The sequence below is a fragment of the Lepisosteus oculatus genome, chromosome 2, assembly GCF_040954835.1.
Source record: "Lepisosteus oculatus isolate fLepOcu1 chromosome 2, fLepOcu1.hap2, whole genome shotgun sequence".
NCBI lineage: Eukaryota > Metazoa > Chordata > Actinopteri > Semionotiformes > Lepisosteidae > Lepisosteus > Lepisosteus oculatus.
In genome coordinates, this window is record NC_090697.1 from 68411238 (window position 1) to 68436866 (window position 25629).

The 25629-nt window shown below is 41.8% G+C and overlaps 1 protein-coding gene across 2 annotated transcripts in view; it reads right to left on the reverse strand.

Moving 5' to 3' along the window:
* The window catches only part of LOC102689647 (tetraspanin-15), a 79044-nt gene that overhangs the window by 15229 nt on the left and 38186 nt on the right, over positions 1-25629 (reverse strand). For both annotated transcript variants that reach the window (XM_015344585.2, XM_015344520.2), the window contains exons 3-7: positions 23586-23660; positions 21756-21851; positions 13973-14089; positions 4116-4169; positions 2911-3027 (exon numbers count right to left, since the gene is read on the reverse strand). In XM_015344585.2, coding sequence (XP_015200071.2) covers positions 2911-3027; positions 4116-4169; positions 13973-14089; positions 21756-21851; positions 23586-23660 — 459 coding nt within the window. The remainder of the gene's footprint in view (positions 1-2910; positions 3028-4115; positions 4170-13972; positions 14090-21755; positions 21852-23585; positions 23661-25629) is intronic.

Here is a 25629-nt window from a genome sequence, read left to right on the forward strand (position 1 = left end):
CACCAATCACACTGCTTGTGGATAGAAGCTATTGAGGAATCTGGTGGTAAGTGTCTGTATGCTTTTGTATCTCTTGCGTGAGGGCAGTGGGGTGAAGAGCTCATGCCCGGGGTGGTGACTGTCCTCATAGAGCTGTTTAATCTCGGTGAGACCACAGCCAATGATTTTCTACTCATTAACAAGTTCTTAGCCCTAAAATATGCATTACCATGAATGCTCATCAATGTAAATATAAGGCTTTTTATAAAATCTTGAATATAAGTCTTCTGAAACTCATTGTGATCATTTTCTAACTGCTTACTCTTGGCAAAGGGTCATGATGGAAATAGGCTGAGACTAGACCAGACTCCCTTTCCCCAGCAACAGTCTCCAGTCTCTTCCTGTGGGACTCCCTAGTGCTTCCAAGCCAGCTGAGAGATATAACCCCTCTAGCCTGTCCTTGGTCTGCCCCAGGGTCTCTTCCCAGTGGGTCGTGCCTGGTATACTGTATCTCCAGTGGGATGCTCTATCCGGAGGATCAGCGTCTCTACTCCAAAGTCCTCCCAGACGACCTAGCGACCCTACAGAAAAATCTCATTTCCACCACATGTACCCATGATCACATTCTTTCAGTCACTACCCAGAGCTCGTGACCATAGTTGAGGATAGGAACGTCCTAAGGGGGAAGTTTTGTGCTCCTGGTAAAGTTACCCTTGGCAAATCAGCCTAAGACCATATGAAGAACAATCAAAACTCCACTCCTGCCATGATTCAACTAAAACCTTAGAGAACCCTGCCCAGATTAGAGACACCAGGACCCACCCCTGGAGCCAGGCCTATGAGTGGTGCTCACCAGTTCAGTCACAGATGTAGACGGACTCAGCCTTTGGAATCTCTAAATATAAAAATAAATCAATTTCCACTGCTGCTTGTTTGAAGAACTTTTTCTTCATTGTTCAAAAAGACTAGACTGAGGTCCTCTGGTTTGGGATTGTTGCTGGGGTGGGAAAGCACATCATAAGGGGAGTGGGGCATAACTGTTGTTCTTGCTTGTTTTTAATCTTTGTACTGTTGGCACAGATCAGAACTCTAAAAGGAAAACTCGCTGACCCCTGATATATTAATTCCAAGCAACTCCCATTAGAAACACCGCAGACAGACTTCAGACTCTGCCCCCAGCACAGACATTGAGTTTACTGATTAAAGAGAAGAGACTGATGGTAAAAGCACCAAGAAAACAATAATTTCAGACACTATGCAAACACCCAAGAAGTTACTCAGAGGTGAAAAAGGCCAATATCCTTTTTTCATTACCTAGTGCCAAACACATGGGGTGAGCAGGGGTGTATCTATGGTTCCTTGTGCACTGAAATAAAGACTGCAGTAATCCGTTTTCTGCTTATTGATATAATCAATCTGCCTAATTTCATTCCCTTAGCACAAAATGCTATTTAGCTGTTAGATGCAAAGACACGAGAGGTTATGCACACTGATGCCAGATGATTTAGCTATTAATGCTAACTCCTTAGTGAGTGTACCTTGATAACATATCTTATACTGCTTTGGTCTGCAAAACTACAGTATCTGTCACATCACACTTAACCTCTTCTTATATTGATGTGTGAGGTACTGTACACATCAATACCCCAGGTTTTTCTCTTGTTGTGTGCGAGGGGTTTTATTTCTGCTCATCCTCTAATTTCAGATGTGTTTTAAACTTCACTATGGAGGTCTTCTTTTGAACGGGACAGTGGTGCCTACAGTGGAAGCTTAAGGATGGAATTGCAGGCAGCTATGCTGTCAGAGTGCACAGATTGGGTTTTAGCACTGTCCTGCTTTTCTCTCTTTTCAGTGTGAGCAAAAAGCATATCTTTCTAGTTGATGGTATTCCAAAAGTATTGCTAAAAGTTGGAACATAAACATTGTACATAAACATAAACATTGAACATAAACATTTTAGACCTAGCACAGTTCTTAAGGTATATGATGTATTCTGACCAAAGGAAAATTGCCTCAGTCCTATTAAAGATATACTTTACTATCAGTCAATCACTAAATCAAAAGTGCAATTTAAGTTTATCTTAAGAAGCAGTATCTTGATAAGAGACATTATATTCAAGGCATGGATAAATTCGAGGTTTGTCAATGTAAAAACAATTTAAGACGTTTGAGAACTCAAGAAAGCTATCAGTTTAGGGCGATTGCCATCTGAGAGAAAAACAATCGACTGGTACTGTTCTAACCGTGACTGTTTTTATTACTTTTCGGCACTATAACAGAGAAACATATAATAGCCAAATCATGCCTGAAGAGTCGTTATTCAAGGATGTAATGAAACCTTCAAAAAACAATCCAAAGAATATAACAGACACAGACCAATGCTCAGTGACTTCGTGCTGGGAAACCCAATACAAAGAGACCAGAGTTGTGATACAGTAAGTGAGACTAGACAAGAGTTACAGCTGTACCTGTACGAGAGGGATTACAATTTCTTCAAAAACATTGTATAGTAATTTTGCCCACTCGGTTTGGATTCCACCATTTTCTTTACATCAATGACTAACACTCAGGGGTGAATGAACCTCCCCTGGCCTGCCTGCCTGAGGAGCTGAGAACATCTTCTGACAAACTGCAAGATCTGACAGGAGAGCCAGCAGCAAATGGAGGAGTCTTGCACTTCCCTGCTGGTGTATGCCAGCTGATTTAACCCAGACGCAGGAGTTGTGGTTTCTCAGACATTGGAGAGAGGAAAAAACCAAATCCCTGGAGAACTCATTCCCACCAGACTCCCAGTGGCACTCTTATCAATTGGGCTCTTTCACGTGGAGAATCAGGGTCACAGTCAGCTAATGACACGACAACGGGAAGTTGAGAGTGTTAATGAGTGTTACTACTGAACCTGTCACGTCCCATGACTGAACACCCTCTTACCTGCGGCAGCCCCACGGCGAAGCCAATGCCCAGTGATGCTCCAATGTTGTCCTCCAGCCACAGATGAAGGGCATGGATACAGCCTCTCACATAGATCACCCCATCCAAATCCACGCGCTGCACAGAGAGATCCACACACAGGGAAACACATCAGAATTCGACTGTGGAGCAGATTCGTCCCTTTTGGGAATCGTAGAATTTAGTGTGTGTGTGTATGAGAAAGGTTTCATTATAAATCTGGTGAAGCTTTGCTAAGGAATAAAGGCAGGCACCTGTTGTGTGGAATTTCTGCAGAGAGTATACAGTACTGTATGTGACATTTCAGAGCAAATGGAAGGTGAGGATAAATGTTGTAAAAAATGCTATTGTACTATTATGGTTTTCTTTATGCAATTTCTAAATACATATGCTAGAGTTTCTCTTTCCTAAACATGGCATTTATGATAATACAAGAGATTGACGGGGGCTGTTCAGATTCAGATAATAAAAACCCTTTGAGAATGACGGTATATAGAGCATAACAGGAAAATGCACTTTTGTGTGTTCCTGTTCGTTCTCCAAAAATGGCTTTTTGTAACAGATTAAAACTCCTTTCGAACCTTCACAGAACTGCGCTGTGACTTCTTGCAATCCTACGGTGTGAAGTGTGAAGATCAGTCAGCTATTTGACATGAGCCAAAAACATCTGCGGGGAGACTGTGCTTCTGACAGACTGGGGGAACTTTGTCTCACCTCTGACCAGCTCATCACACTTGTCATTTTGCATGAAAAAGGTTCAAGGATGTGAGATTTAAGCAATATTATATCACTGTGGAGCCATGATCAGGAACTTCCAGTCACTTTCAGAGGTGATCTTGGCAACCAAGAGGTGGCAGATTATTGGTTATGGCTTTGAACTCAACACCACTTAACAAATTCAGGGTCCTATTATTGTTATACTCTTCAACAAGCTATCTTACCCAACCGATGGAGCTGTGTTCAAGGGTAACAGCTTTGCTAGTGTTTATTGTGATGGTCTAGTATAATCAAAGATTTGAAGGCACAGAATCAATACACTCCTGAATCTGTGGAGAACGTGTTGGAAATTAAAACAGCTGGAAAACGCCTGACTGCGAAGTCTTGCACTCTAAGCATGCACGGCGATTGTGATTGAAAAAGCCAGGGACCACACTGACCAGCTGGGTGTCAAAGTGTCTCATTCTCACCTCTCTGTTCAGAGTCTTGTATCCACACAGCGTGTTGACCACCTCTCTTGCAGCCTGTCTCAAAGAAACACCGCAGCAGGAGTGTTATAGAGGAACATTAGACCACTGATCATGTCACACTTAAGAGCTACAGGAAGGGAGAAAACCCAAAGGACTTACAAAATAAAAAATTACATTAAGACAGAGAAAACGTATTTATACCACATTTCAAATAGAAACATGTTCTGAATAGCTCCACAGTTTTGTATTCACAGTGTCTCTCCATGGGTTCCATTCCTTCATTTTCATGAACAGAGAGAAAACAACGAGGTTTTTTAAAAGTGGATATTATTTAACACCCCCGCCCCCGGAAACAACAGGGTGAGAATCGAGAACCTTTTTCTCCTAAAAAAGTGAGTTGTATCCTTTTGTATTTCAACTAAAACCTTGTGCTGAAAGGGAGGTCGCCTAATTGCTCTGCCAACTGGTGCGCACTGTCAGAGCAGCTTGGCAAATGGGTTTTAATACCAGTAGTGAGCAGACGATTAAGCGCACATATCCCGGTTCACAAAGTGCAACCTGCTGCAAAACCAGAATGAAGACTCATTGCAGGTGACAAACTGCAGGCTCTTAAACAAACTGTAAACATAAATGAGAAAAGGCTTACAGTATCTGTAGACATAAATAGATACATAATATTTCTAATGTGCAATTTTAAAATCGTTTTATCTTCACATTCAACAATGTAGTTTTACTCTAAATAAGGTAGTGAAAAAACTGTGCTCGACACATGCCTTTTTCACAACCCAGTGCAATCCATGACTTGAGAAATTTTTATGTATAATCAAAATACTAACCTGTGGATATATTGTCAAGGTAAATAATGTCAAGTGTGAAGTGCATTGGTGCTTTCGTAACAGATTTTTCCTTATTAATGAAATTCTGTACCACCCAAACTTCAATGAATTTTAATAACCAGTTTACATTCATATACTTTTCATCCCAAAAGACACCAAAGTAATTTGGATAAACTGGGGGATCAACTTCATCCTCCACTGAAGAGCATCATTCAACTGGGAGACATGGGGAAACAACCATTCTATGCCAGCAGCCTTACTACACAGAAGACTGAGCGGAGAATTGATAAATTACTTCACCAATCCCAGGGCGAAATTCAGAGACGCAGTACTATTCTAGCCTGGAGTGGAAAGTAACCAGAACACCGGAGTTAACACCTGTATTCTTATAAACATCACATGGGATCTGCTATCATTCGAGTACTGACCAGTTCCACCCTTGCTTAGTTACCGAGATGTGACAAAGACGGGCTACAAGGTGATTGCACTGCTCTTACATACAGTACATTTTGAAACGTACCCTCTTTTCCCTTTGGCACACAAATAGATAGCATGAAACATTAACAACCAGAGTTAATTTACCAGCAGCTGGTAAAACTCAAAAAGGTTCCCGTAGCTGTGCAATAGGAGTCTAATTGCCATCCCAGCAAGGATCACCCTTGAAACTCCTCACAGAGATACTTCTATCTCTCTTGAACATAGAAAAGATGGACTTCCTATAGACTTCATCTAATCTATCCCTGTAATAGGAAAATTACTCAGTAACTGAATCAAAAGAGCAAGCAATTCCGTCTGACTCGCCAGAATCTGAGCCAGACAGCAGGAGCCTTTTCTAAATTAATATTTTTTTAGAAGCCCGACGTTGTTTTCCTTCACTCCTGCTGCTCACACTACCTTTTAATAATCCACATACCTACTGCACCCTGCCCCCACAGCTCTCTTTCTGATTGCTTGCGTCAGAAGCAGCTATTATAGATAGTAGAGGGCTATTTTCCCAGCCTGACATTAAGAGCTAGAGATCTGGAGCTGAGAAAACGACAGGGTTTGGGCCCTCACGGGCAACACTCATAAAAGCAGGATTCCGGCTTCCATCCTTCACAGACACAAAACCACCTGATGCATCCCCAAAATAATAAAAAAAAGAAGTTTTAAACGTTTGAGTGCGGAGAAGTGTCAGCTCACCAGCTGCAAAGGGACAAGTACAGATTAATTCCACAGAAAGAAGTGGAGTTCCACAGATATCAGAAACAAGGAGAAGCGCCTCAAACCTGAAGATGTCTTTAGTTTTATTTTGGAGCAATGAGACTATGATTCTAATATGTGTGGATTACACTCATTTTGACACAAACAGTAATTAAGAAAAAAATTGAAGTCTGTCTTTTTAAACTTTATACCAGAAGGGGTAGGCAGCACAATGTGATGGTGTTCAGCATTGTGTGCCTGTCTGTGTGGAGTTTGCATGCTAACCCCATGTGAGAAGTGACTGGCTGCTCCAGACTGCTCCCACAACCCAGAGACGTTATGTTTTTTTGGCTATCCAAAATTATTCTAGTAGAACTTCTCCCTCTCATGTGAAAGTCACCTGGTCTCCTTAGCTCATTACCCTAAACATCATGGTGTATGGCATAAGCTGTATGTGTTTGGGAGCAGATGGGCCGATTAGGAGTGGCAAATATTGTCCTCCAAGGGCAGAGGACAAGAATGAGCAATTATTTTAGACACTGATCTTACAATGGCTAGTGTTACTTTCCCAAGAAGTTTAATGTTCATTAAAGTGCAGCTTAAATGCCATAGCATAGGTTAATAAGATAAAACAAAGATGTTAAGAGGATTAGCTGTGCAAACAGAACCCTTGAATAGGGGAGAAGCCGGATGACTGGCAGATGATGACAGAGAGCTCACTACAGGGATCTCCTGCGATGCGAAAAGCATTTAAAAATAAGGACTCATTAGCTGTCTGACTGGAGTTTATCTGGAATACCGCCGGTAGTTTGAGCAGGACGCATTGCCCAGTTATGTGAAACGGTGCTGAGCAGGTCTGGTGAGAGGTGGGACAGTAAATGCTAAACCTGTTAATTCATTCGGACAGCTCATTCCTCTCTCCTGCCGCCCGTCACAAATGTAGTTCAACATCACCCATCACAGAACAGCAAATCGATGCACCAGCCACTTGTTCAATAATTGCACCTGCAGTGGAACCCTCAGCCACACACTTGCATGACATTCAAGGCAATTTATATGATACAGCAGCCTTTATGTAGAGCTCTTTACAGAGCGCGTGGGCACGGGGAAGAGGAAAAACTCCCAGTGGGATAAAATAAGCCCCACAGTTGCCCCTCTCCAGGAAATCAGTCTCCAATAATCAATAATCATAATAGATCTTGGACAGTCTCTGAAAAGCCTTAAGATCCTTGCAAAGACACATGTACACCCACACATATGCATCCTGTATCTGAACCAAGGTTAATCAGCTAATTACTATTAAACATAATCCTGATAAACTATGTTTATGAGTTATGTTTTTTGAACACCCACTCATCCAACTAGTGGTAGTGAAGGAATTACCTATTGCAGGATACAAGCTGCCAATATCTTTTTGGCTCCCTCTTTTCTGATTCTCTACTGGGCTTTCTCTCGCAGCCATTATTATTATTTTTCTCATCAAACAGAAGTGACAAATGAATTCACTGCGCTAAACAGGAGTCTACTGTGAAACTCACAGGCTAGCAGCATGAGGCTACCTCTGAAAGCAATACAGGCTGTACATGTGTGGCACACTACTTCACATCATCAGGTTTTGGATGCTATCCCGTGGGATTCTGTCCCACTCTTTTCATAGTGCATGAAAAAGGCTGTTCACTGGTCTCTGATCCCAACAGGCCACATGTCATCCCAGTTCAACCCATGAATGTTCAACGGAGTTCATGTCTGGGAAATTGGGCAATCTCAGAATAACTGTCACACTCTTGTCATGCAAGAAAGCTGTAACACAAGCAGCACAAGGACACGTCATCCTGCTGGAAGCTGGAATGCCATCGTTCCAGGTTGTGCTCACAGGTAGGGGAACAAGCCAAAGGCCCCAGGACCTGAGCAATGTAGCACCATTCAGTCAGGCTGCCAAGAATCACTACAAATGGAGGCCAGTCACTCCTGCCAAGACCATCATGCTTTGACCTACCCATCAATCTTCATGAAGCGTCATGAATATGGTCTCCCAAATGGTGGCACATCATTGACATACAGTGATAGGTGGCAACGTCTTGCCAGGTTAGAAGGTTCTGGCTGCAAATACTCCAGGCACCAGTGCTAAAACTTTATCCAGTATGCAATATGCTGATGGCTTGAAGGCCATGTTCTTGGTTTCTTGGTTTTCACCAGTCTTGATATTTAACAAGTTAAATCATCTGACCCACATCAATTGAGTGCTTGTGCAAAATCACTCAAAATCAATATTGGTGCAGTTTCTCCTGGTCCATCATCCAATTATAATTTCACTAATGAGGTGATTTTGTGCTTGTTGAACTCCAGTCATGAATGATCAATTAGTCAAAATTACACCAAACGTTTCATTCATATTCAAAATCAGTATATTTTATCTTTCACCTACTCATGCATAATTAGAGCAATGGGTTTCTATTGATGCTAAATATACTGCTAACTCAGACATGACATTGGAAGATGTAAGCTGGGAGACAAAGGATGAAGGGTAAGATGGCTTTTTTTAACTCTAACAAGCTTTTTTTGTAAGAGACACTTCCTGAAACCAACACATCAAATTCCCCATTAATGAATAACTTTGATTTGGTTGATAAAACACAATAAGAGCAAAACAGCAGTGATATTTCGATTACTGCCGAAGGCTCAGTAACCCCAGTCACAATGTATTCTTTTTGTTGAAATTCAGCACGTCTGAACTACAAATGCAAGCAGTGCTGGAAACCGTCTAAGCCAGACGTATGCAGTATTTGTCTCACCAAAAATCTTCTATTCCCATAGTGACCTTGACTGTACAAATCAGCCACAGTCAGCGAGGGCCTGATGTCTGTTTATTTGGAAATGGACCTTTCAGTTCCAATAGAAAGCTTCACCTCCTTGCCCTGTTGCAGCAAGAGTGAGAAAGGCAATTTTATTGAAAACACAATGCTCTACTACTCCCTCCAATTTCTCTTCCTGTCTGCCTCAATCCCTCTCTGAACAAACAGAACATTCACTGGCCTACAGCCTGAATCAGATGTCCCTTGACAGAGACAAGTGTTTTGTAGCGAAGGACAACTCCATCTAAAACTTCCGCTATCAAAGGCTGGAAAAAAATTACCCGGCATCACTGCTGTGCCATTTCCTAGTAAATGTTTTCCCTGAATGCTTTTATCATCATTTCTGCACCTATGAAAATGGGAGGAGGAGGGGTAGTGGTGGGGGAGCTTTAAATTAAAATACCTTAAACAAGAGAATACTTTTTCACTACTCTCTTATGTGTGGTGCAGCTTCCAGGGGGCCTGTGCCATTATTAAAGACTATCATGGTCCTCTGTGTATCTCAGATTAATTCTGTTCCATTTCCAAGTTTGCGTCATGCTTTGCAATTAATCCATACTCTATCAGGGTTTACCAATGTTTTCAATCGGCTTCTCTACACCTGCCTACGATTATACCAGGGAATACCATGGTTAATATACAGAAAAGCAGCCCTATAGGTAGTCTTGAGTATAAATGGTAAAAGAGTACGTTGTGGGGTGAAAGGCCTGCTGCTAAAACTGTTTATGGAATGAATCCCTACCTGCTCTTCTCATTCTTTGCACTTCCTCAAGTTTTCAGGCTTGTGAATTCTAAACTTGGGGCTTTGCAGGCATCAGCTTGCCATCAATGCAGGGCCGTCACCTGTAACATCTACAGCGTTAGCGTTAGCAGAAAAAAAAAGGCTATTTGAGGGTCAGCGAAACCCTGGACACACAAAATTAGAGTCTCCTAAACCCCTGAATGATAAACTCCCAAGGTAAACAGCCTTCCGGAGTGCCTGCCGAAACATTGGCTAGCAGTATGTATCGGCACCGCTAATCATAGTTTCTTTCTCTTGCTGCCCAGACACACAAAGCAGAACAAGATTACCGGGAGATGAACAAATCCCCGAGAGGCTGTCTATGCTGATCAAGATCAAACAGCATCTGTGACTCCTGCCTTATATCATTCAACAAAGCAGATACCTGCTGTCACTCACACACCAACAGCAGATACCTGCCCAAATTAAATACAAGATATTTAAAGATCGCTGATATATTTTGAGTAAATCTGAGTAAACAGATCAGTAAATCTAAAATATAAAAACAGTACATAGCTAATCAATAAGAGCCTACCTAGAAAGACTTTGTGCACATTTCTCACCTTAGAGAAGCAGGGCTCATTGCCATTACAGAAATGCACTAGTGCTACTCAAACTTGAACTTTAATGAAGTTTAAACTCAAGCTTTAATGAAGAACCACTACGTTCCATACTCTCCGTTTCTTATATATGATGCTTTTTAAAAGTGCGCAGCAAAATCAAAATACAATCTATGAAAAACAAAACCAAGATTTGTCCTGTCATTGGTCCACGTACAGTATGTGTGAATTTGGGGATTCTCTTGGGCTGAAGACATGTGGTCGAAATTCTGTGTGCAAAAGATGTAATAGCTTGTGGAACATCGTACTACTGCTTTTGACCTTTCTCTTCTATTCTAGACAAAAGAAAAATAAACAAATAAACAGACCAATAAAACATAAAATCAGACGTGTATGAGGAACAAGACATACAACATTCAGATGTACAGGAGTGTTTTAAAAACCCACATGCCAGGAAAGTGTTATTTTACATCCCATATGAGCTACACAGAAAGACTTTCTGCGATACAAGTCGGGAAAAAAATGGGAATTCAGTGGTTCCTGTGAGCGATGCGGTGATTGAACACCTAACACATCTGCACTGGTCTCAAGACACAGAGGTACCATTTTTGAAATAGCCACATGCTGCTTCTGCTGTGAAGTGAGAGCAATCTTGCAAAACACTAGGCTTTCTGTAGCATCATATCAGCAGGTTGCCAAAATACAGCAGACACTCAGGGGAGAATATTAAAACATGTTAATTTTACTGAATCCGGGAGAGCAGTGGTGAGGAGAAGAGGGGAAAAAAAACACATCATTGATGGGGGAAGCCTTCCTTCCCAGCTAAGCTTACTGGCAAAACTCCAAAGACATTATTTTCATGGAGAATTTAAACTGAGGAAAAGGAGGGATCAATTAAAAGCAGGAAATTTTCGTCTGGAGATACACAGTTTACAATTAATCATACGATCAGCGCATTCACGGCAGTACATCAGACATTCAGCAGATTTGCAGAGGCTTCTTCAGAACAAAATTCCCTTCACTGAGTGCAGCAGAGGCACCTAGGCTGGCCAGAAGGGGGAGCCACTGAGAGAAGGCTAATGTTCCCATGCTGCAAAATGGCTAATAGGCTTCACTGCATAGTTTTAGATTTTCACCAAATCAATCACTGTCACTAGACTGACAGAAGAAGAAATGCCTCCTGTTCTAGCTTTTAAATGCCTTTCTACATTACTACTTGTGCCACTTGGTTCATGTTTCACTGTTCATTCTGCAGAAATGTGCTGACTTGATTACAATCTTTGAGGATTTTGAATACTTAAAGCAGGTCTCGTTGGAGTCTTCTCTGCTCCCGACTAAAAAGACTCAGTATTTTCTGGTGTATCGGGTCACTATTCTGTGCACTGATTCCTGTGAAGCAACTGTCTTTTCTATAACACTGTACTTCGACAAAACTGTACACAATATTCCAATGAGGCCTTACTAATGCATTATACAATTTTAAAAGATCATTTAAATTCAATGCGTTTAATTCTAGAACATAGCTCCTATCTCCTCTTGAACAGTCAGTCTGCTGAAAACATAAAAAACTCCCCATACACCTACACATTTCCTCTCTTCAGACTCTGGCCTGGTTTCACTTTCCAGTATGGGAGTTCAATCACTGGGAGACCCTGGGAAACTGGATGTTTTGAATACAGTAAACAAATGAGAAATTACAACAAGACAATATCCCTAGATAGGGCTGATTCAGTTAAATGACTAAAGCCCGGTACATTACTTTCTGTTTAATTTCATTAGAGATTTGAAGAGATCTTTTTGATTTAAATGTGAGATTGCTGGCTCTGACGCTTCCTGTTAGAAGATGAGTTATTGACAAAAAATGCATATCTGTGGGAGCTGCTGCAGAATGGCTTGTATCCCAAGCTGCATTGCATTTCTGAGTGGGCTCTTGCAGGACATGTTTCTCACGCCAAGCTGCTCTCTTCCAAGCATCTGCGAGTCAAAAAGTTTGAGAACGGCAGAAATGTAATGTCTGTGTTGTTTCTTTGCACATGCTTCCTGACAAACACACATTCTGACTTATAAATTATGCTAAGTAGAGACTCAAAATGCACAGGAAAAAAGGATGTGAAATTGATTATAGGAACTGATACATCAGCAATGGTTTACAGTTTCTTGGACAGGAGTAAATGGGGGAGGGGAATCGGGGATTAATAAATGACACACTCTCCCATTTCTCTGCTTGACTTCACTGAAATTAAATTGGCAGCAGAAAGACAAGATCCCCTGAGCAAGTCTGACAAAACCAGCAGCTTGACAATTTAAATATTTTCCCCCATTATTCAGAAAACTGGAATATATGCTGTTTTCTTTTGAGGAAAATGTTAAAGATATTCAAGCGTTTTGAAGAAAACTAAAATTTCTCCTGCTGATCGTATTGACTCTGATATGGGAGGAATATTACAAAACCGAGCGTGACCTTTTCTTAATCTGACTAGAGATTACTGAGAAAATCTCCCACAGTCAGTTATGTAAAGAAAACGCTAAAACACTACTGGGCAATAAAGCACCCCAAATCAAATCTATTAATAGCCTAGTCTTCGATCTCAACCAGCTAACGAGCGCTTTACTGGATTATGAAGTAATTATCTTTTGTTTGTCACGAAGGAGGTTTTCCTGGGCGTGTGGCCTGCAAGGAGACGACCAACAGAAATAATTAAATAACGACCCTGGCAATCTCTTAAACCACAGCTCTATTATTTTAGCAACAGAATAAACCCTCTTCATACTGATGACTCCCAGAAGGACAGAGGTGAGCAATTGTGACTTACCCTCTAACACTGCTGGGTTAGAGGAGTTGCAAGGGTTTCTGCTAATACACAGTAAGCTAATAGCCACAAAGCCTCGTCAAATACCACAGGAACACTCTATACAAGATCCTGAAAGAGATAATTAGACCCAGGGAGAGGCCTCATAGAAGATGCCAAACTGAGAAGGTGGCAGGAATGATACCAATAAAAACATTTGAAGATGAGCTTCTGTGTATAACTAGAAATGTTCAATCAGGCAGCAGATTGAAGAGTTCTGATGACAACCACCACAGGAACAGCAACTATCGTATGGATGTCCTCTGTGCTTTGATGCAGAAACGGTAATCTCAGCCTTGTTGATTTCCTATAGTAAAAAGGAATTATTGCTTATGCTTTTTGTGCATTCTCCAGTTATTCGAGTTTGTTGCCACTATCACAGTTAGACTATTACAGAAACTCTAGACATGCTTTTCCATGATGATTGGGGGGTAGGAGATATTCATAAGAACCTTTAGCAATGCACCATGTTGAGGATGCATAGTAGTCACTTCTAAATTGGGCACTTTTCTTAAAAATTAGAATTTTCTTAAAGTGCACCAGAGGATGACGCACTTTAACATTCATAAAAATGCACACTTGTGTATGCTATTCCTGTGAGAACTGCAGAGCACTGTATTCCCAACACCCCCACTAAAGAATCCAAAGAATGATCCTCTCGGATCCCCATTTACAACAGCAACCCAAATTTTTCTTTGTGCGACATTTAAATATTACCCCTCCAGACATCCTGTAGTTCACAGAATGGCAAGCTTCTAGCACAAGTGCTAGCAAGGGGCAGGGTGTTCAGGGCTCACCTTGTGTCGCACACAGCAGGTGTAGGGCACGCCGCAGGCCAGCGGGCCTGTCCCGTTACAGAAGTGATACTGGTTGATGCCCCAGTCCTGGTATTCATCTCCTCCACAGCATGAGAACTGGCTCCGCCAACAGGGGAAGGTTTGAAGGCAAGAAAAAAAAAAGAGACAGAGGAAATGAACCAAAATGAACCAAAAGCTTTTGTCCTCAAATTGTACAGAACTACAAAGCATGAATAATTAACACTCCACCCTGATTTTACATAAAATAATTATTAATTTGCTCTGGCAGATACCTCTCCATCAATTAAAAGGAATATTTTTGTTGTTTTTAAATACACATAAAACCATTCATTTCTCAAAAATCTAAAACATATTTCTTACTCAGTTGACACACTAAGATGATGACAGTGCTTTTCAGTTAATACCAGCAGTGAATCTGGGTCTTTTACAGATCCTCATAATTACAGTACAAAAGCTGTGCCCCATGTGGGATTTGAACCTGCAGGCTTCTACTGCTATGTCCAGAAGCTTCTCCACTAATCCATAACACCACCACATTATTTCAACTATTCTTCTTGGAAAGGTAATCTCTTAAACAATAACTCCTTTTCACTTCATCTGAGCTCTGCTACTTATTTGTACAATATGCTTAATTCCACTCATTCATCTACTTCTTCAATTGTTTCTTTTAGAACTTAAGCAGCTAATTGTCTGGGCACCAGCAAGAGCATCTTGACATTTACAACTTTCTTAGGAGTTGAAAATAAAGTAAATTATTGGTTAGTCGTTCCTCTTGCTCAATTAAGGGCTGAACTGAGCGACAGTGAGCAGAGTTGAAATGAACACCAGCAGACATACCTGAAAAACCTTTACTTCACCCATTAACTATTCATAATTGGGTTCTGAGGTCAAATGGAAAGGAGAAGACCCTGAAGAGGAACCCAAATGTATTTGCTCCGCATTACCAGACCCAGACAGTACCGGTGTCGCTCAGGCCGAGCCCCAGGATCCCAGCCCTGTGCAGAACCACTCCATGCTGACGCACAGCCAGGTGCTCCGAGGTGACAATCATTCCTCAGGCATGTGAAGGCAATCCTGGGAGCGCTGGGAGTTAATTACTGTGATGAATGTGCCCACGCTCCCTTCCTCGCACTCCTGCGACTCCCAATTAACCTTTTAACAAGGCGATGAACTGGGTGACACTTCCAACATTATTATAGAATCGTTCAATTTCCTTCTCTGCCGCGGGAGTCACACTGAGTGGAAGTGAACCTCATTGCAGACATTTTTATAAACTTTTTTTTGTTCTTGTTTCTATCATTACGCCACTGATGGATGTCTCTGTGACTAATGTAATGAAGCTATAATTACAGCCAGACAGTCTGGTGATGTCAGCAGTCCTGCAGTAGAAACTGAACATATCTGAAGTTTTCCTCGGGCATATGGATCCATGGCGAAATGATCCACTTTAGGTAGTTTCATGAATTCTTGAAAGCAATGGACTCACAAGCACCTTCGTGATCTCCCAGCTGCCACTGATAAACCATACTTCACACTGACAATGCAATTTCACAAGTGTACCCACAAACCAGTCTGCTGCTGCTTGTGCCAGAGCTGTCTCTCGCAGTCAACAGCGTTGACCTCGCAAGCACACAGGGTGCAGAGGCAACTGCAGACACTACTAGTGTCACAGTGTTATGGGATGCTAGATTTAAATGTTGATACTTTTTGCACACTTGGAAGCTCAGATTTCAGCGATTTTCACATAGGGAAGCAACACACCTCTAAGGCAGACACTGAAAAACTGCAGCATGAAATAGATTACATCAAGCCCTTGGAGCTGTCGAAAAAGGCACCAGTGCCCAGACTAGAGTACAGAGTCATACTGTAACTCATTTTACATGCTAAAGGCACCACAGCACCTGAAAGGAGGGCAGCACCTCTCTCACTGAGTGCCTGTTGTCACCTCACAGAAGTTGCTATTTGCCAGAAAGCCAGGAGAAGCCAGCGCTTTTAATCCCAAGCCCATACCAGAGGCATTCTGCTAATTACATGCCACCATGTGAAAAATCAGCTGGTGACACGGCAACCATAACCTCAATACAGGATTTTAAACCTACCTGAGAAACCACCACACCACTTTTTTAAAGATTTTTTTTAATTACATTTTGCATTACAGACAGCTATTACAACCATCAATTCATTTTCTAAATGCTTTATCCAATACGTAGTCATAGGGGCACCGGAGCCTATCCCAGCAAGCAACAGGGTGCAATGCAGGGTACACCCTGGATGGCACACAGTCGATCGCAGAACAGATATATACACAGACACAAACACACACACTCTCACCAGGGCCAATTTTCCCAGAAGTCAAATAAAACCTACCAGTATGTCTTTGGGCTGTGATCACTGGGAGGAAACCCTTGTGAACATGGGCAGGAACATACAAACTCCACGCAGACAGCACCCCAGGAATTGAAGCCAAAGGCTCCTGCCCTGCAGGGCAGCAATGCTGACCACTGTGCCTCTACAGCCATCACATGATTTTGCTAAACTTCAAAACCATAGCCCAAAAAGAAAAACAATGAACAAACAATTTAAATAGTAAGATGACAAATTAACATTGATATAATTAGAAGCAACTTCACCAGACAAAACGTTTAGAAAGGAACAAGCCTTTGAAAACACAAAAATCAATAAATGCACTCCCATAACTGACAGCTGCACTGTTTGTTTTCCAGCCATAATCCACAACAATGGCTGTACTCTCCTTTGAGATAATTTGCCATGGGACTCCAGTGCAGCTTCTCTTAATTTCCCTGCCTTTCCTTCCCCCTGATTGCTTGAGAGTTATTAAAGGAGAGTTCTCAAGTGCACAGCCAGAAAGACCAGATGCACCAGCACAGTCACGATTAGCATTTCTTTTTTAAAGGTCGAGACTGATATTGCTTTTTTTTTATCACTGTCAAAGCAAAAGCCAGTCTAACACAAACAGTAATCAGAGGGGTATTGTGAAAGATGAATCCTCTTGTACTGCACATTGATCTTCAATTGATAACCCAGCAAGTCTACATGCAAACCTGTGACCCAGGGGATGGACAGCTCACCCCATCACTGTAGTCACTCATGTCGTGGACAGATGGGTTAATGGAAACGATAAGGACTACAGGTGAGGGGAAAAAGCTCAAACTGGAGTCCTTTTATATTTATAGTACATATTTTATTGTGTTTGGGAAAAATGAAATTTGTTCACAATAAACTGGGGTGAATTCATTAGTGGAGTACTACAGGGATGTATAAGCACCACTGCTCTTCCCGATTTATATCAACGATCTAGATCTAGGTTTGCAGGGATAGTAAAATTAGGAGGATTGTCAAAAACTGTAGAGGAAGTTCAAAAAGATAAAATTCAGCACTGGGAAAACATTCAATGTTATCAATATCATCATAAATAATAAGAAGAATTCCTTATATTTATATAGTGCTTTTCTGGACATTCCACTCAAAGAGCTTTACAGGTAATCCCCTCAACCTTCACCAATGCTCAGCTCCACCTGGATGATCCACCAGTACTTGCACTACACATCAGCTATCAGTGAGAAGAAGAAACCAGTTCATAGATGTGGATTGTTAGGAGGCCATGACTGGTAAAGGCCAATGGGGAAATTGGCCAGGACACTGGGGTTACACCCCTACTCTTTTCAAGAAACACCCTGGGATTTTTAATGACCATAGAGAGTCAGGACTTTGATTTTACGTCTCATATGAAGGACGGCGCCTTTTTACAGTATAGTGTCCCCGTCACTATACTGGGGCATTAGGACCCACATGGATCACAGGATGAGTGCCCCCTGCTGGCCCCACTAACACCTCTTCCAGCAGCAACCTTAGCTTTCCCAGGAGGTCTCCCATCCAGGTACTGGCCAGGCTCACACCGGCTGAGCTTCAGGGAGTTGCCAGTAGTGAGGTGCAGGGTGATATGGCTGCTGACCACATAATAAGATGGGAAAAAATAGGTATATAGTCAAAAAAGAAGAATTTTAAGGATGCCGTGTTAAAATTGCACTATTGCACTTTTATGACCACATTTATGACCAGCAGCCATATCACCCTGCAACTCACAACTGGCAATCCACTGAAGCTAAGCAGGTGTGAGCCTGGTCAGTACCTGGATGGGGAGACCTCCTGGGAAAAATATTGCTTCTCTGGAATCTGTCCAGTGAAGAACAGCCAGTTACCATTCTGAGATCAAGGCAATGTCCTACACTGACAGGCTATAAGAGCTGAGCCTTTTTAGTCTTGAACAGAAAGACAACCAGGGGACCCGATTCCAGTATCCTTAAAGGTAGACCTCTTCAGAATCAACAGTGAAACACCAGTGCGAACTACGGGCACTAATTAAATCTTGTATAGAGGAAGCTGCCCAGCCAGCAGCCATGTCGCCCTGCAACTCACAACTGGCAGCCCACTGAAGCTCAGCAGGTGTGAGCCTGGTCAGTACCTGGACTGGAGACCTCCTGGGAAAAACTAAGTTTGCTGCTGGAAGAGGTGTAAGTGGGGCCAGCAGGGGGCACTCACCCTGTGATCCATGTGGGTCCTAATGCCCCAGTATAGTGAAGGGGACACTATACTGTAAACAGGCACCGTCCTTCGGATGAGACGTAAAACTGAGGTCCTGACTCTCTGTGGTCATTAAAAATCCCAGGGTGTTTCTCATAAAGAGTAGGGGTGTAACCCTGGTGTCCTGGCCAAATTTCCCATTGGCCCTTACCAATCACGGCCTCCTAATAATCCCCCTCTATGAATTGGCTACATTACTCTGCTCTCCTCTCCACTGAGAGCTGGTGTGTGGTGGGCGTTTTCGTGCACTATGGCTGCTGTTGCATCATCCAGGTGGGGCAGCACATTGGTGGTGGTGGAGGAGAGTCCCCATTACCTGTAAAGCGCTTTGAGTGGAGTGTCCAGAAAAGCTCTATATAAGTGTAAGCAATTATTATTATTATTATTATTTTAATCTGTCCAGACAAAGGTAACCAGATACATTTCTAGATTCAAAGGAATGTCCTGTATTAGCTGAAAGAGCTGGACCTTTTCATGGGCTTCTAAAGAATCGACAGTGAAACACAAACCAGAATACAAAAGTGGAAAATACTGTACATTGAAGCACATTGAAAAACTGAGGTTAACAGTTTAGCAAATAAGTTAGGACATTAGTCTATCATTTTTCCACAGAGAAAAAATCCTGGTAAAGATCAAGGCAGCCTGAAGCTTCTTCTCTAAGCAGAGGGCACAAGGCAAGACTGCACCCTTGATGGTCATGAATTAACGTCACATTCTCTTTCATCGGCAGCCATGTCAGTAACTTCTGAAAACTACATCCTGCGCAAACCCTACTTAAATGTCAAAATGTCAGACACAGTTATCTTCAGCTAATTTGAGAAACTTGCCATGAGAAATTTATTTGAAAGAGAACTTATCTAACATAATGGCAGTAATCATCTTAAAAGAAGACACAGTAATTAAAGCAAACTAACAAAAAAAAACAGCATTATGCTGTTTTACAGAGATCAATTTAAGTTTTTAATATGGAGGAAAAAAAGTTTTCAATGTGGGTGGGATGAGTGATGAGTTAAAACGCTGTGTGCTGTTTCGAAGCATTTTGGCATGCTGTTACTGCAGTAACACACATTTTCATGTTCTTTTTTTTTTTTATTCTGACAGATGGCAGAAGGTCAGCAAAGCAAAACTGCAGTACAGCAGTTTGCCAAATTTGGCCCTGGTACAGCAAAATGCAAGTGTCTTCACTAAATTCTATTTAAGATGATGTATTACAAGTGTTTCACTTTCTTACTCTGTTACACAAAGTTGCTCATGTTCATAAAAGGATGGCGATTGGCCTACAATCCCCACACCCTGGCGTGGAAAAGAATCTTAAGTCTGCATTGGCCTGGTACTATCAACATTGACTGACCTCTAGGATTTGTCTTAAGAGAAAACGTGGATCTTTTCAGCATAAATAATATCTATGTTGCAGAAATGAAAAGGAATGGAAATCCAAAAGCAGGCATTGGCATGAGACACCGGAGCTATGTCTAGGGACAAATTTCCATCAAGAGATGTTATTTTAAAATTGTCAAAATAATTAGTAAGACCTCCTTTAGAATACAATGTACTATTTTGGTCACTATGTTACAGAAAAAATATTGCTTCTCTGGAATCTGTCCAGTGAAGAACAGCCAGTTACCATTCTGAGATCAAGGCAATGTCCTACACTGACAGGCTATAAGAGCTGAGCCTTTTTAGTCTTGAACAGAAAGACAACCAGGGGACCCGATTCCAGTATCCTTAAAGGTAGACCTCTTCAGAATCAACAGTGAAACACCAGTGCGAACTACGGGCACTAATTAAATCTTGTATAGAGGAAGCTGCCCAGCCAGCAGCCATGTCGCCCTGCAACTCACAACTGGCAGCCCACTGAAGCTCAGCAGGTGTGAGCCTGGTCAGTCCCTGGACTGGAGACCTCCTGGGAAAAACTAAGTTTGCTGCTGGAAGAGGTGTAAGTTGGGCCAGCAGGGGGCACTCACCCTGTGATCCATGTGGGTCCTAATGCCCCAGTATAGTGAAGGGGACACTATACTGTAAACAGGCGCCGTCCTTCGGATGAGACATAAAACTGAGGTCTTGACTCTCTGTGGTCATTAAAAATCCCAGGGTGTTTCCCGAAAAGAGTAGGGGTCTAACCCCAGCGTCCTGGCCAAATTTCCTATGCCTCCTAATAATCCTCCTCTATGAATTGGCTACTTTGTTCTCCTCCCCCCCAACTTCGACGGCAGGTGGAGCGACGCGCCAGTTTGAGTATGTATTCTTGGTCGCATTTAATGGCAACGTCAGCTCAAAGATTTCGTTCAAACCACCAAATGGAGACGGGCGTGCCGACAAGCGGACCCTGTTGATGCGAGATTAACGCTAGGATGAGAGATAGAGGAAGCTGCCCATCCATGTTGTAGGAGTCAAATCAAAGAGGCCTCTTGTCATGGCCTCTTCTCATTTGTAAAGTAAGGACTTCTTAAATAAAACTAGAGGACAGGATTTAAATAGGGATATGATTTGATAAGCTGCCATGACTGACAGAGGCTGAGGGATCAAGCAGAGTAGGACCCTGTAGAGAATGGAGGTCAGCCTTCAGACAGTGCTTCAACTCAGACGGCGAATAAGATGTTGAAAAGACAGTAAAAAAAAAGAATGGGGTTGGATTGTCGGCAAAATTAAGTGGCATTGGGTGTGCTTTTATTGCCATTAGCTTGCATTTGATTTGGTGCTTTTTGCATGTTTTCCTGCTAAGGAAAAATAAATTCTGTTACCGGGGAACGTCATTCCTTTCAAATGTCTTGGACATGATGGAAAGCTGGGAAATGCAGCACAAAAAAATTGCACTGAGAGAAGGAGGGGGTTGGGGTGATTTAAAGGGTGGGAGAAAGATTCCTCTGTGACTGAATGGACCATAAATCACCTTTCTGCTTGCTTTGCAAGCTGTGCCTCACCACATAACCTGCCACTGACACCAGCTATTGTCAGAAGTCTTCAGTATCAGTAATGCTCTGTCTGTGCTGCGTACACTCCTTCCAAACAACAAACACTTTAGTTTAGGGTAGGACACAACAAAAAATGCGTAATAACCTAGTCATACCAAAACACAGTTATAATAGACTGCATCGTCATGCCACATGGAAAGCCCCTACACAACCTCCAGAGAGTCATTTATATGGTCGGTGAGTCTTACCTTTTCCTGAACAAAATCCAAAATGTTCTTGAAGTCCAGGTCGTCATAGTAGTGCTTGATGCCTTCTCGAATGCTGTTCTGGAAGATAGTGGAGGTCTGGGCAAAAGACAGAAGACACTTGTTTAAGCCATAGGGTAAATGCTGGAAAACCCTAGTTTTTCCTATCTAGGAGAGACACTTTAATAATCGGTCTGGTGTGATTAGTTCTGGGAAAAAAAATAAATTGAATTGTAGTCTGGGTCGCTCGCACTACAGTACTGAAAAATATGCGTTTTTTGCATTAAAGTACAAGAAAAATATTTCTGTAAAACTACAAAAGGTGATTTTTAGGCTTAACTCCAGGGGTAACAATAAGTTCCTTTACGATGTAGATAAAGTTCTACGATTAATCACCAAAGGCATAGCATGACATGACACCCAGGGAGCATGACACTTTTGATGACTTCATCAAGAATTCCTGAAGTTAAAAGAATCATTACAGTAGACATCACTCACTGATATGCATTACCACCATGAACTAATGGATGAAAACATTTATATAAAAATATTTATATAAAAAATTAGTCTCACTCCCACTCCAGCTTATGTTTAATGTACCTCCTGGCATCACAAGAATCAGCTGCTCTTTTCACTTAAAAACAGCAGCAAAAAGACTGGAAAAGCCTTTACACAACCACTCAGAAGGATTGAAAGAGATCATACTGCCAGGGTTTATATATCCTCTCTCCAACACTAACACACAAAGAAGTGGAAATTAGCTTTTTTGATAATGAAATAAGCCATCTATATAGCTTTATGTATACACAGAGCCATGCCATTTTAAAACTAAAATTAAGAGCTAACATTAATGGGAACAACACCAAGCATAAACTGGAGCAGGCACCAACCTGTCTGCAGTTAAACCATGTGCTTCAGGGAATGCCTCTTGCCCAAACCGTGGAGGCCTGGAATGCAATCATAACGACTAACATTTTGCTTCTTTTTTGGGGGGGTAGGGTTGCTCATTTTAATAGTGTAGTGCCCTGTGCCTTTTTACTGAGTTATCTTTAAAACTAAATTAAAACTCGTTCTGTCTTCTTTTTTCTACTGCCTGTTTAAAATACTATTTTGCTGAAGTGAAATACTCCCTTCACCACCACACCTCCCTTCACCAGAAGTTAGGATTTTGATGATCTTGACTTTTAAAGAACAGCTGCTAACCAGGTGTTGTACAGTCCTGACAATGGGAATAGAGGCAAGATGTACAGTACTTCAAACATTCCCCCTTCTAGCATTGAAATGAAGATAGAATACAAATGTTCAGGAACTGTATCAGAATATCAGATAGGCAGAGACTGTTTTAGATGAAAGCACTGCAAAGAATAATTTCATTTTTGACTTCTTCTTCAAAGGGGGCGAGACTTTATTAGCACCTAAGCATTTTTTCAGATCAACAGCAGAGCAAGTCAGAAGAATAAAGCCAAATCACTGCTGCAGCTGCCTGATGTAATTTGGGAAGATTGTGGGATAACGAGATTTGGCGTAGCCTTTGGGGCTACAGTAGCACTTGCTGAACATGGAGCACTTGACAGAACATTTTATTTTCAGTTAGTCGAGAGCCAATGAAGAATTCCGGAGTTCTAACACTGGCAGATGTGTTCCCGAGCTCTTAATGAGCACTGGATATTGTCGTACTGTAGCACAGAACAGGGTGTTCTAGAGTGTTCAAGCAAAGGAACGAGCTGAGCACAGTGTACCGGTGAGCAACAGCAGGAAAACTGTTATGACATGACAGATGCAGGTCTAGTTTTTCGGCACAGGCCGGGACTGAAGGCAAAGTCATGACCTTACCTTCTTGCTGAAGATGAGGGCTGTGATGAGCCCTACGGCCTGCAGGGCCAAAAGCACACTGAGAACACACAGGAACTGTGGGAAGAGAAATACGCGCTGGTCAGCACAGAGAGGGGCCTTCAGGCTGCTGCCAAAAAAAAAACAATCACAGCACACTCTCTTCACAGAACCTGTACAGTATCCGCAATGGAGGCCACCTGCTGAATAGTCAGACGTGACTTTCATTTAATTTGTTTTAAAGATTACTGGGGCAATTTAAAAAGCAAATTAGGGCCACCAAGGAACCAAACATTAACAAGCATTACTTACATCGCAGTTTGACCTTGGTTTTCAAAACCAATGTCACAGTTCCAAACCATTTGCCATATGGTGTTTTGAAACGCATAGAATAGGTTATTTCAAAATTAATTGAAACCGAGCTCCAGAACACACATTGAGAAAGCAAACAGGGCAACTAAGACATAATCAATGTTCTACATAGCATATTTACATGAGTGTACAAAAGGCTTTAGCACAAAAAATTACAGCTCTGTATGGATCATAGGAAAGGTTAGAGGAGAGGAGGCCAGCTGATTAATCGGAGGATCTCATTCTGCCAGGAGACCGTTTTCCCTGAAGTGTTTTCTTATATCCTCTGGTTCGTCTTTCACTGATGGTTCTGAACAAACCCATTGGGTTGTCTATGTAGATCCATAGGATCCATTCAGGAGTCAGTTCTTTCAGCTGATCAGAGTATCACTTTCCTTTAAGCCTAGGAATGTGACCCATTGAAGCTCAATTCCATTCTTGAAGCTCCAGGTCTCCTATTTTAAAGTGTTTTTCCCAACTGCCTGTAACTTTCTATGCTTGACTACATGAATTGTGTCCAAATACTGTATATCTGAATATCTTTTGCAGCATTGTCAGTGTCTGCTAATCCACTCATTTTGGTATCATTATCGAACTTAAATAGCTTAAAATACCAGAATCTAGATATATTAGGAAGAGCAGGGTTCCTAATAAAGATCCTTGGGGTACTCCTCTAATGACATCACCATTCTGATCAGTAATCACAGAGCCCAGCAAAACAGCACTGCAAAGAGAACCATAGCACCAACTCAGACATGCTTTTTCTAGTTGTTCCAGTTGTACTGTTCTTCTGAATAGGAGTTTAAGTTTTAAAGCCATTAACCGTTGTAAAAACACCTAGATTGGGCTGCTTGGCTTAAATAATTATGGAGCAGTCATTGAAAGCATGTTAACTTGCATTTATTAGGCAACTATCCAGACCTGGGGCTATAGACCCCTGACTTAAAATAATGCTGACCTTGGATTCGCATGCAAATTCAAGAACTACCTACTGACTGAGCTGTCTGGAATTTGGAGGATGTGTACATCTGTACTTGGAAAGAATCCATGAAGCCCATTATTCAGTATTCAGTACCATGGCTACCCTCTCTCTACTTCTGCATTACAATAAAATAGAAGGGAATTTCACAGCTGAACTGAAGCTTTAAATTGCAGTGATTACCCATCATGGACTTTCCAAAACTAAGTAGGCTCTATTGCACAGAGGGATTCTGCTCTGATGTAAGGTTTACTGCGGATTACCAAAAGGCTCCCCCCAGGTCATATCAATCAGTTTTACGATCGATCTCTATTTGGAAGTACGTCATTTCCTATAAATTCAAAACAGGTGCGAGATAATAAGACACAAAGCAGCTAAGAGTACAGTATATTACTCTGTGAAGGAAAGTACGTCAGTGTAGAAAATAACTAAAAATGAAGCTGTAAGTGGTTAGCTTGTATCTGAAATCTATACATCATCCACTAATAGGCTTAGTCCCGTGGAATACCATTTCCGACAGTTTGATCCAGCTCAATTTGTCAAACTTCAATCGATTCCTAAGCATGTCCCGTAGGTACAATTGGGATCATTATCAAGGGCAGGAGGCAACAGCCTGACATCAGACATCACATCTGCACTGTTCTCTTCTCAGCACATCACTTATGTCAAAGACACCTCTCGGTTCAATTAACACCCTTCGTGACTGTCCACTGGCAG